Source organism: Diadema antillarum, unplaced genomic scaffold (assembly GCF_040938485.1).
Source record: "Diadema antillarum isolate AM-2024a unplaced genomic scaffold, OU_Dant_1.0 seq00001083_RagTag, whole genome shotgun sequence".
Lineage (NCBI taxonomy): Eukaryota > Metazoa > Echinodermata > Echinoidea > Diadematoida > Diadematidae > Diadema > Diadema antillarum.
The window spans coordinates 1,019,167-1,030,681 of record NW_027271903.1 but is presented as its reverse complement, the minus strand read 5'-3'; the positions used below and the strand labels follow the sequence as shown (position 1 = coordinate 1,030,681).

Genomic DNA, 11,515 nt, shown 5'->3' with positions numbered 1-11,515 from the left:
TGCATGTGTGTGTGTGTATGGTGTGTGTTTTTCGAATATTCTTTTCTCAAATTATCAACTGAAGTGGAGATTGCAATTTAATTTTGCGATATTTGACAAGAATAATGTCCAAGTTTATCGGTTATTAGAATTGAAATTGAAACTGTTTTAAAGGACAATGTATGAAACGCTTTGTTAAGGGTGACGGTGGAGATAGAACTGGTCGGAGCCTTGAGTCGCCGCGACTGTATAATTTCTGCTAACCAACTGGGAACTACAATTGAATATACATGCATTTCTCTCGGGTGAGCGTGGATCGATCGCACTATACTGGTTGACTGCATTAGTGGTCAGACCTTAACCCTAACCAGGCCGGGCTTTTTGGCCTGTTCTGTGGCCGGGGGAGGGTTGATTCACTCCCCCCCCCCCCCCCCCCCCCCCCCCCCCCCCCCGAGATCTCGGCCGTCGATCGCCCTTAAAATTGGCATACTTGTCGCGTAATCTACCAAACTATAAAAGAAAAAAAAAAATGAATTTGGTAACATTATTCCTTGTATAGCATTTCTAACAATGCACTTAAAAAAAAACTGGTATCAAAGTTAATTTCTAATGTATTCTATTATTTTTATGAATTTCTTATGTATTTCTTTGTTTTTCGACCTTTATTTTCATTTTTTTCCACAAAATTTATTACAGAACCTATTTTAAGCATTAATTTTGCTAAAATTGATTGATTTCAGCCATTGAAAGTGAAAACAATCATATCTTTTTGAATGAGGTGAGAAAAGTCTATTTGCATACACTTTGTACACAAAATCACGTTTTTGATCCATTTTCGGTCTGACAGGCATGTGTAAAAGGTCGTGCAGCATCGTAACGGTATGTCCGATTTTCGCGAAAATGGTGTCATAAGATATGAGAGACTTGAAAGTAAAAAGTCAGCGAGCGGCGCGGTCAAAAAAAAATCGCGCTGCAGAATGGTCGCGGAAAATGTGGGGGGGGGGGGGTGACTCAACCCCCACCCCCCCCCCCCGGCCCTTTTAGGGTTAAGGAGATAAATTTGTGTCACCTAACGTTTTCAAATATTACATATCATTCAAATAACCCATGGTTTTCTGCTGACGGATATACAGATTTTCCATACACTGTCTCCCGTATAGTGCCTTTGCAGATGCAGGCCAATCTTACATTATCATTCACGCCATCTGGACTCCATGTGAAGGTGTGTTGAATGAATCCAACTGAGAAGAGGTTTATACTTGACATACAATACAGTGTATGCTTTATTCTCTCACCATGCAGTTTTTGGATGATTGCTTTATACACGTTGGCTGATGATTTTATATTCATAATCTTTAATTAAAGGGATAATATATAGCTTGCGTTGAGGTGGGGATTCAGATATCAACTTTTTGTGAGATAATGAAACCTCTTTTAAAACAAAAAGAGCATACAACTCTAAGAGGAAAGTTTATTTGACGAAAACAGTCTTTGAAATGGCTGATATCTTTAAAAAAAAACAGAAAAAGAGGTCCTAATAAAAAGATGGTACCCACCTTTTAATTAGGACCACTTATACTTTATTTTTGGATGTAGCCATTTCAAATCTGGTTTTTATTTAATCTCAACTCTTCTTGTAGGCCTACCGACCATTTCATGTATTTCGGAGGTTTTTCATCACCTCACAACAAGAAAGTTAGAATCTGAATTCCTCACTGATCTTAACCAAGACCATGGCATCCTTTTCAGCAGTAAGTACACATTATAACACTCAAGGCCCTACACTCAAAAGCGAAATGCTCGGCTAATGTTGAATTTGAACTTGTTTGAATTGCATTAAATTCATTTCTGATATCTCACAGCAAGGTGATGCAATACATCACCGGGACAAATAAGAATCATTGGTTATAGCCTATCACGTAAAATTAAATAACTATATAAGTGAACGCAACATTTCTGAGCCTATTCCGTTCCTCACCGGGGTTATTAATATATACAAGGTGCAACGGCTGCGTTTGACATGACATGACGTATAATTTGTTGCAGGAATTACGCTTTTTGCCGGTTACGATACTCTACTCTGCGTAAGTGACATACTGTGATATATATTCGATATGCGTGTCTGACTTATCTGACTCAATCACCATGCCATAAGACTTGATATTTCCATGTGAATTTTGAAGTGAAATGGTGGTGACAAGAAAGCAGGGTCGGACATCGGACCAACGAAGATCTCCTATACAGCCTGCCGGCAATTCCCGGCGGAAACCAGAGGACACAGAAGCCCAAAATCTGGCTGCTCAGTCAACCATCACCATGGCTACATCAAGCGAAGCTTTGAAAGAAACCATTGAACACCAGATAATAGATGCATTGTCAGGCGAAGCCATGATGAAAAGACTAGTGGAAGCGGTTGCTACTGCCGTCAAAGAAGCTGTAACGCAGAGCGTCTATGCGGCCATTTCCATGGACTTTGAGAAGCTCCAAAAGCAGCAATCAGCCCTCGAGAAGGAAATCACAGGCCTTCAGAGGGAGTTGGCTTCTTCAAAACGTCTCATCGAAGAACAAGAGCAGTATTCGAGGAGAAACTGCCTGAGATTCCTCGGAATACCAGAACAACCAAGTGAAGACACAGACAAGATCATCGTCGAACTCGTCAACGACAAACTAGGCGTCCCATTGGCAGTCGGCGACATCGATAGATCACATCGAGTGTCGCCGAAACCAGGATCTCCACAGAAGGGACCACGACCCATCATCATCAAATTTGCGCGATACAACGTCAGAAACCAAGTGTACCGAGCGAAGCGAAAGCTCAAGGGATCGCGTGTGGTTGTGCTCGAGGACATCACAGTGTTTCGTCGAAATCTCACCAAAGAAGCATCGAAGAAATCCTCCGTGAAAAGGTGCTGGACATCCGACGGCAAAATCACAGCCCTCGTACACGAACCTGGACAAGCTGACAAAAAGGTACACATCACATCGATAACAGACATCGAACGACTGAATTGATTATTCTCTATACGCATTCAATCCTAAACGAACACATGCAAGCATATCACTCTTAATGAAAACATCCGGCTGCTTTTGTTTAGTTTGTGCTAATGTTATACAACATACCAATGCTATTCGTTGTACCTCTTGTGAAGGCTGGTGTCATACGTACTGCTTAAGTAACGATGTGAACAATGATAAATGGAAGTGTCGAAAATGTAGTTTTCTCGAACTGCCGGGTTATTATGATCATTAATGCAGTCAGTTCTGAATCCAATATCAGTAGCACAGAAGACAATCTGGATACTAGTTTTGAATATTGTAGCTTCGAACGCGTCAATAAGACAATGTCAAGCCATAATGGTTTTAATGTTTCTCATTTGAATATATGTTCTCTTTATAAACGTATCGATGAAGTAAAACATCTGTTTCAAAATAGTCAATTTCATATTGCTTCATTCAGTGAAACATGGTTAGATAACACTATTCCAGATGAATGCGTCAATGTAGATGGGTATAACATTGTTAGGAAAGATAGAAACAGGAAAGGAGGTGGAGTTGCAATCTATGTAAAAAATGATGTGATTTATAAGATAAGAGAGGATATGTATGATGAAGAGCTTGAGATGATTGTACTCCAAATTGAATTAGCCAAACAAAAACCATTTCTTGTTTGTGTATGGTATCGTCCACCCAACTCCCAGGTGTCATCTTTTGATAAGTTATCCCAAGTATTCCAAAAGATAGAGGCAGTAGGCCTATGTACTTGTCATGGGTGATTTCAATTGTGATATGCTCAGATCAAACACCAATCGATATGCTGCGCATCTTAAACGTCTTACCAAAGATTTTAATCTGACACAACTTATAGATAAACCAACTAGAGTTACAAGCTGTTCGTCTACTCTGATTGATTTGATATTTACCTCTAACACTGAAAAGATCATTTACTGTGATGTAGTCGAGATCGGTTTGAGTGATCATTATATGATTGTTGCTTCGTGGGGTAATGTAAAACAGAAGTGTAATAGTCATAGATATATGATTTCACGGAATATAAGAAAATTAGATACTGAACATTTTCAGACGGAGTTGGCTGGCGTAGATTGGAGTAATGTGTATCAAGAGAGTGACACTGAATTGGCGTATGATAATTTCATAAATAAATTTCGCTCGATTTTGGATAAGCATGCACCACTGAGAATGAGGCGTGTTAAGCAAAATAATGATATTCCGTGGTTAAATAAAGAGGTTAAAGATATGATGAAGCAAAGAGATAGTTTAAAAAAGAAAGCTAAGGTTTATGGTAATCCAAGTGATTGGGAAAGTTGCCGTAAGTTACGAAATAAAGTAACAAGTAAGCTTCATAAGCTGAAAACTGATTATATTCAGAGTAGTATTGAACGTAATTCTGGTGACAGTGGAAAGACGTGGAAAACATTACGCTGTGTGATTCCTAAGAAGCGTTGTAACCCCAGTGTATACTCTGTTCAAGTTGATGGTGATGTAATTGAAGATAATCGTGAGGTTGCTGAGTTATTCAATGAATATTTTACTAAGATTGTTGGCAAACTAAAGAGTCAATGTGAATTTGGGGATGGTTTCTTGAAATATTTTTGTGAATCTGTGAAATCGAAATTTGAATTTAATTCAGTAACAGAGATTGAAGTTGAGGAAATTTTACACGAGCTTTCGATGAATAAATCTACTGGGCTGGACAATATACCGGCAAAGGTCATTAAAATCGCAGGCTCGCTTATTGTGTCACCCCTAACACATGTGATCAATTTGTCTTTGAAAAACGGCATTGTTCCGACCGAATGGAAGACTGCTAAAGTCATTCCTTTGCCTAAGTGTAACAGTGCTTTTGAAATGTCCAACTATCGTCCTATTTCTGTACTGCCGGTATTGTCAAAAGTTCTAGAGAGAGTGGTCCAGCGACAAGTAACTAAATACTTGAACGAGAATTTAATTCTCTCTTGTAAACAATCGGGTTTTCGTGCAAACCACTCAACCAATACTGCCCTGTTAAATGTTGTTGAAGATTTACAGGATAGTATGGACAAAGGTCTTATTACTTGCCTTGTTACTTTAGATCTTAAGAAGGCATTCGACATGGTGGATCATGCTATTCTAGTAGAGAAGCTGAAGCATTATGGTTTTGATGAGGGAAGTGTGTCCTGGTTCCAAAGCTACTTAACTGGTAGACTTCAGGCCACTATGGTGAATGGATATACTTCATCGCACAGGAGAGTCGAGTTCGGTGTACCTCAAGGATCGATACTCGGCCCACTGCTGTTTTTGTTGTTTATTAATGATATTCCAAATGCAATACAACACTGCCAACTATCACTTTATGCTGATGACACTTGTCTCTATTTTTCATCTAGCGATCCTCATGTTATGTCTGTATCAATTAATGAAGATTTACAAAGTATTTCGTCATGGCTCACGCATAACAAATTGATTCTGAATGCGGCAAAGTCTGAATATATGCTTATTGGTTCCCAAAGGCGATTGACTAGATTTAATGATGATCTGATTAAACTTGCTATAGGTGGGGAAATTTTGAACCGTGTTTCAAAATGTAAATATCTGGGAGTGATTTTTTATTCTACTTTAAATTGGAAATATCATATTGATTATATTCGTAGCAAGGTTGTTAAGAGTTTATTTCTTCTTCGCAAAGCAAAATCATTTTTGAATACTCATATTATAAAAATGTTGTATCACACAATTATTCAATCTCATTTTGATTATTGTTCTTCTGTATGGACCAGTGCTAATAAGTCACATCTGAATATACTTTTTATTTTACAGAAAAGAGCTTTGAGAATTATTCTAAATGCTGATATGTTTGCACGAAGTGATGAATTATACAATCAGTCAGGAATTGAACCTCTCCAAAGGAGATGGAAAAAAATTAACCTTATTCTCCTGTTTAAATGTATCCATCATACTGCGCCTGAATACCTTGCCAATCGAATATGCATGCAAACTTCGCAATATTCTCTCCGTAATACTTTATGTAAAATATTTTTGCCAAAACCAAATACAAATTTTAAACGGAACAGTTTTTTATATTCTAGTGCAATATTGTTTAATAGTCTACCGTATGATATTCGTTCGAGTGATACAATCTGTATTTTTAAACGGAATATAAGAAGATATGATTTGTTTTGAGGCTGCGTTTTAAATACACATATTTTTTTGTTGTTATTATACATACATTGATTAATATTCATATCACGAATGATTGTTTGCATACTCTGGCAGAAAATTCAATTCATCTAGGCACATTTTTCATGCTTTTGAAGTAAATAGGAATACTTGTACTTTTTATGTTGAGTATTTTTATTTTTATTCTTGTTTGTTTGTTGTATACAGTTATTTTTGTAATTTGTATGTATTGTTTTACCCTGTAAATCATTGTATTTTTACGTGGACCCCTTTGAAAATCAGTCTTGTACTGAAAGGGCTATCCACCCTGTGAATGGAAATAAATAAATAAATAAATAAAAATAAATACAAGTGTATAGGCTCGGACTAAATAAAAGCTTTGTGTGACTGAATCAACCATGAAAACAATGCTTCAAGTAAGCCAGGATCTTATCTGTAAGTAGGCCAACAGTATAGCATTGATATAATCGACTCCCTCTGTTATGTTGCCCTGTAAGTATGATCGAGATTCCTTATACGAGAAAGAAATCAAGGATAAAGATATTCAGTTCTTAATAATAGCTGATAATTATGATAATAAAGGAAAACAGAAAAAGAGGCTGGAACAAAAAGAAAATGTATTACATTGTTAAGTATGTTTGCTTTACTTTCGCATAATAAGCACGACTTCGTTGAAGAATATTTGGAAATGCCAAACTGCAGTGGCGGATCCAGAGGGGGGCGCAACCGGCGCACGCCCCCCCCCCTTTATTTTTCGTAAAAAAACAAAAGAAATAAAAAGAAAAACAATGAAATGAAACCCGGAAGTGGCACCAGAAATATTAGTCACGCCCCCCCCCCCCCCCCCCTTACAGAATTCCTGGATCCGCCCCTGAAACTGTATCTCAAAAAGATGATCAAGAGTGTAACAGATGAAATAGGCATCTGCTTACATATCACTGGAGAGGGAATGAAAATCATTTTATTACGTTGCGAAACGAAGAAATCTTATTTTGTTTTATCTTTTTCTGAAGTGAAATTTGAACTGCAGGAGAAACTTCGATGGTCTGCTTCAAGCTGCGAGCTATTCACCGATGTGTTGCTCCTTTGCCCTGGGACGTAATCTCAAATCTCAAAATTGGCAGTCCAAAGAATGGCAGACAAATTTGGTCGGCAACCGATACATTAGAGTTCGAGCATACACTACGCTGTTTATGTACATTGTGTGTGTCCCATACGTCGACGTTTGTGTTGGGAACCGGATCTCTACGCTCGATGTGTTGTGTTTTCAGACATTCTGGCGCTTGAAGTGGACATAATGGCAGCTAATCGAAACATAACTTATGTAAAGCCATCTGAACCCAGTTTCCTCACTAAGTTCAAGAAAGATGTTGGATACAAGGAGGGTCCGACAGTCGATTCGAAGGTCAGATATTTACCCTCTAACTAAACACTAACACTCGTAACAGTTAACGTTATTGCGTACGGTATATTATTTAGCCCGACCAGACGCTGTGCGAAGCAACAACAGCCTGTCGCTATTTATACAGCGACTGGGCTGTGTATGGTATAGAACCTACTACAGCTGTACTAGTATATAAAGTTAATTTCTAACAATAAGAAGTAGAAACTACACTGTAACGTTAGATCTAACAGTAACATGTCTGATATGTTACTGTTAATGTTATTAGTGTTAGTGTTCACTGGGGAACCCCGGCCCGCCCGGGTGCGTTTTTTTTAAAGACGGCACAGATTGGGGCATGGCGCGTGTTAAACCTATGGGAAAAACGTTGGGTTAGGGTTTTTGGTTATGGTTAGGGTTAGGGTTAGGGTTGGGGTTAGGATTAGGGTTAGGGTTAGGGTTAGGGTTTGATGGTTAGGGTTAGGATTAGGATTAGGGTTAGGTTTAGGGATAGGGTCCCCGATAGATTTTTAGTTTCCCCAATCTGTGCCGTCTAAAAAAAACACGCCGCCCGGGTGCTGCTGCTTGTTGTAAGTTGTAATGGTAACCGCGACTCCAACACGTTCATGTCAGGCTGTTCCTGGCTTACAGCGCCCTGCTCATGATCATGTAAAAAGTGACAACATTAAGTATTTGTAATGTATATGATATATAGTTAGAATGTGTGTGTGTCACGTTTCTTTTGAAGTAAGCTTTTTGTGGTGGTGACTGTTCTGGAAGCTATTTTGCAGGGTAGGGTAGGGTAACTAGGGCATTTCATACTATGGTGGCCAGTAACTAGGGATATTAAAGACACTCTGTAATGATGAAAGACAGCTGTCGATGTTTAATTTGTTTTGGCCTTGAAAGATGTGCCATTTCCTTTGGTCTTTAAAAAGAGAGGGATATAGTATGTCTAATGCTTTTTCTTCAAGTTTCCTAACAACTTGAGTGACTTCAATTAGCAAAGTTATCTGAATAAGCTATTGTTATATAATATGTACACCTGTATATTATATTATGTATAGACGTATACGTCTATGCAAGACTGGTTAGGACTGTATTAATTTTTTTTTCTTCTCCACTAGATCTATAAAGTACAGGCCAGTGTCTGTTGTATTTTTTTACGTTTGTACTGAAGTAGTATTATGAACAATGTTATTTTACAATTTAATAGTACCGGTATTGAATTGATAAATTCAAACAGGATGTTCCAATTTTAAGTTAATCTTTCTTTACACTACCCGTATACTCTTTTTCTCTTCCAGAAGCCATGTAAACACTCTTCAATTGTTCAAAGAAGTCCATTCTGTGCAACCCTGCTGAAATTTACTGAACCCAACCGATAACTGTAATTCTTGCAACACGGAACCCCACATCTACCCCACTTTAAAAAAAAAAAGGAAGATGCAGTACACAGTCACACCAGGGAATAATTTTACTTCTCAAATTTGATTTAAACAGTTTTGATTAGTGGTAAAATACTTAAAACACAGTTCTGTATAGTCCTATGTTAAAAAAAAAAAAAAAAAAAAAAAAAAAACTGCTACACTCAAGACATTTTGTATACAAATTTGTAGCAGTCACATAAATATAAATGCATAGCAAATTGTGATGCGATACAAGTACCAGGAAAATTATTCCCTGTACACATATCAATATGATACAAAACAAACATTTTACATTTTGGTAGACGGAACATTATCTGTTTTTGAACTTGTCTGATTTGATGTCTTGTGCTTGTCTCGACAGAAAGAATTACCCCAACTGGATGACCTTCCTGACAGACCGGACGAAGAGGATGAGAAGCCGGTGGTGGTGGTCCTGAAAAAAGGAGATCTCACCCAGGAAGAGGCAGACCAGGCACTGAAGGAGATTAACAGCCAAGAAGAGAAAGAGGATGAGGATCAAGGTAAAGAAGATGTAGTATACCCATCTGAGCTGGCTGGGGTTCACTACCAGTACCAGTACTTATTAACTCTTTATGCTTCACGATGTAAATCCACTGTGTGCCACATTATTCTGAAACTGCAATGTAGGCATGCTTTGGGAAAACATTGTTTCTCAGATCCATGTAGCTTTTTATAGATTTTTGTTAGGCAGGACATGCAATGAGTCAAGTTGTAGAAAAAATGCCAAGATGTTCTATGATGTAAATTTCATGACAAATTGATGATTTCTTCTTTCTTTCAAAAGACCGGTATCTAATATATTGTCCAGGCACAACTTTTGCACACACACACACACACATAAAAAAAGAAGAAGAAGAAGAAAGAAAGAAAAAAAAAACAGAGACAGAAACTTAGAATATACTCACAAGTCCAATATAGGGAATGCAGCGTGGTATTCAATCACCACGTAATGCAAGCTGCATACGACAGGAATGGAATCGCGAGTGAAGCTTTCATTGTACTGCGGCATTTGGTGATTTATCAGTCGGTTTGGGCGGGTTTGCACGTTTGAGCAAAATATGCGAATTTGGCATGCCATCAACTGAGTTGGGCAAGTGAACTTTGCATAAAAAGAGTGTTAATGTATTAAGAAGTATTGGTAGCTGTGCCATGTCAACACACAAGCTTGTTATGCAGTGGGAGAGGAAAAGCAACTACTCTCTTGTGTGCTTTTTTTCTCTTTCTTGTATTAGAAAATGGCTTACATTATGTTCCTATTCACAGAACTTTTACTTCAACAATTTGATATATACATTGTATTGCAAAACAAAGAAATCAGAAACTCATAAGTAATTCTCAATTGTTACAGGTATTGACTTTATGGTTTTCATGATATTTGACAATAATATTTCCACCTTTACTGTAGGTGCCTACTGGGTAGTGTTCCTATGGTTTTGGTTATCAGTCATGTACAAAATATTGCCATGTCACTGTAAGTAGATCCTCAAGTACGGGGCTTTTTGATAGCTAGCAAGGCTAGATGCAAAACCATTTCTTTGAATAAATTTGCATTTTTCATCCTGGCAATAGTTGGCAGAGAAAACCTTCTGTTTGTTTGTTGACATGATTTGTATTTTTCTGTTTCACCCCTATCTTGCAGATCCTGGTGATGGTAGGATCAGGTTTCGTAAACCAACAAAGCGGAGCCAAAGCGACAAATCAGACCTGAATGTGTCCTCGTCGAAGAAGTCCAAAGATAAGAAAAAGGCCAGGATGGACAGAGACAAATCAGGAAAGAAGGTTAAAAATTCCAGCCTCTTATCCTTTGGAGGGGATGAAGAAGAGGAGGAAGACACTTGAATGTTTGAGGCAGATATAACAAGGAATTCAGAGAACTGTAAGCTGCCTTCACAGGAGCTGCCAAAAGAGCAAGGTGGGGCCATGATCAAGGATCCAAGTGAGCACCTTCCAAATTGGCACAGTTTACTGTAAAACATGATATATTCGCAACATGGAATTTTTGCGAACATTCCTCATTTTACAGCAGATTCCTGGACACAAAGACCTTCAAAATACATGTAGCTTCTTTGTGGCATTCAGCTGTTGTCACAGTGACTTCTCGTGACAGCAGCACTGTACGTCTGTCACCAAAAGAGGGCAGCAGTCTATCTGCAGCTTATACACTGTGTTCCTATTGTACCAAACATGGTATGCCACAATTTCATGGCACTGAAGAAGAAGTCAGATCCTAAAATGAATATGTCTTTATATCTATACACTTTATTTGTTCTAGTGTTGCAAATTTTGATAAATGGAAAAAAAAAAAGACTGTTGGTCCTGAGGACTTTGTTGTAAACGGAGTCGCTTGTAGAGCAAGATAGCTGCAACACTTTCATCATTTTTGTGATGTCATATTCAGTATGATGTCCTTGTTAAGAACCAACTTTGACACATTTCTCTGTGCATGTTATATAAGCTGAAATCAAAACATGAACTTTTTTTTTTTAACCAGATATGTTAGTTTTGAACTGCAGTAACCCTTTAGGGGGAA

General features: G+C 38.0%; 1 protein-coding gene across 1 annotated transcript; it reads left to right on the top strand.

Moving 5' to 3' along the window:
• The first annotated feature begins 7,407 nt into the window (after positions 1-7,407).
• Positions 7,408-11,199, top strand: LOC139743462 (uncharacterized protein KIAA1143 homolog). Its single transcript, XM_071653943.1, has 3 exons — positions 7,408-7,558; positions 9,326-9,485; positions 10,625-11,199. Exons 1-3 carry the CDS (start codon positions 7,451-7,453, stop codon positions 10,822-10,824), a joined length of 468 nt encoding a protein of 155 aa, XP_071510044.1. The 5' UTR covers positions 7,408-7,450; the 3' UTR covers positions 10,825-11,199.
• The last annotated feature ends 316 nt before the right edge of the window (positions 11,200-11,515 follow it).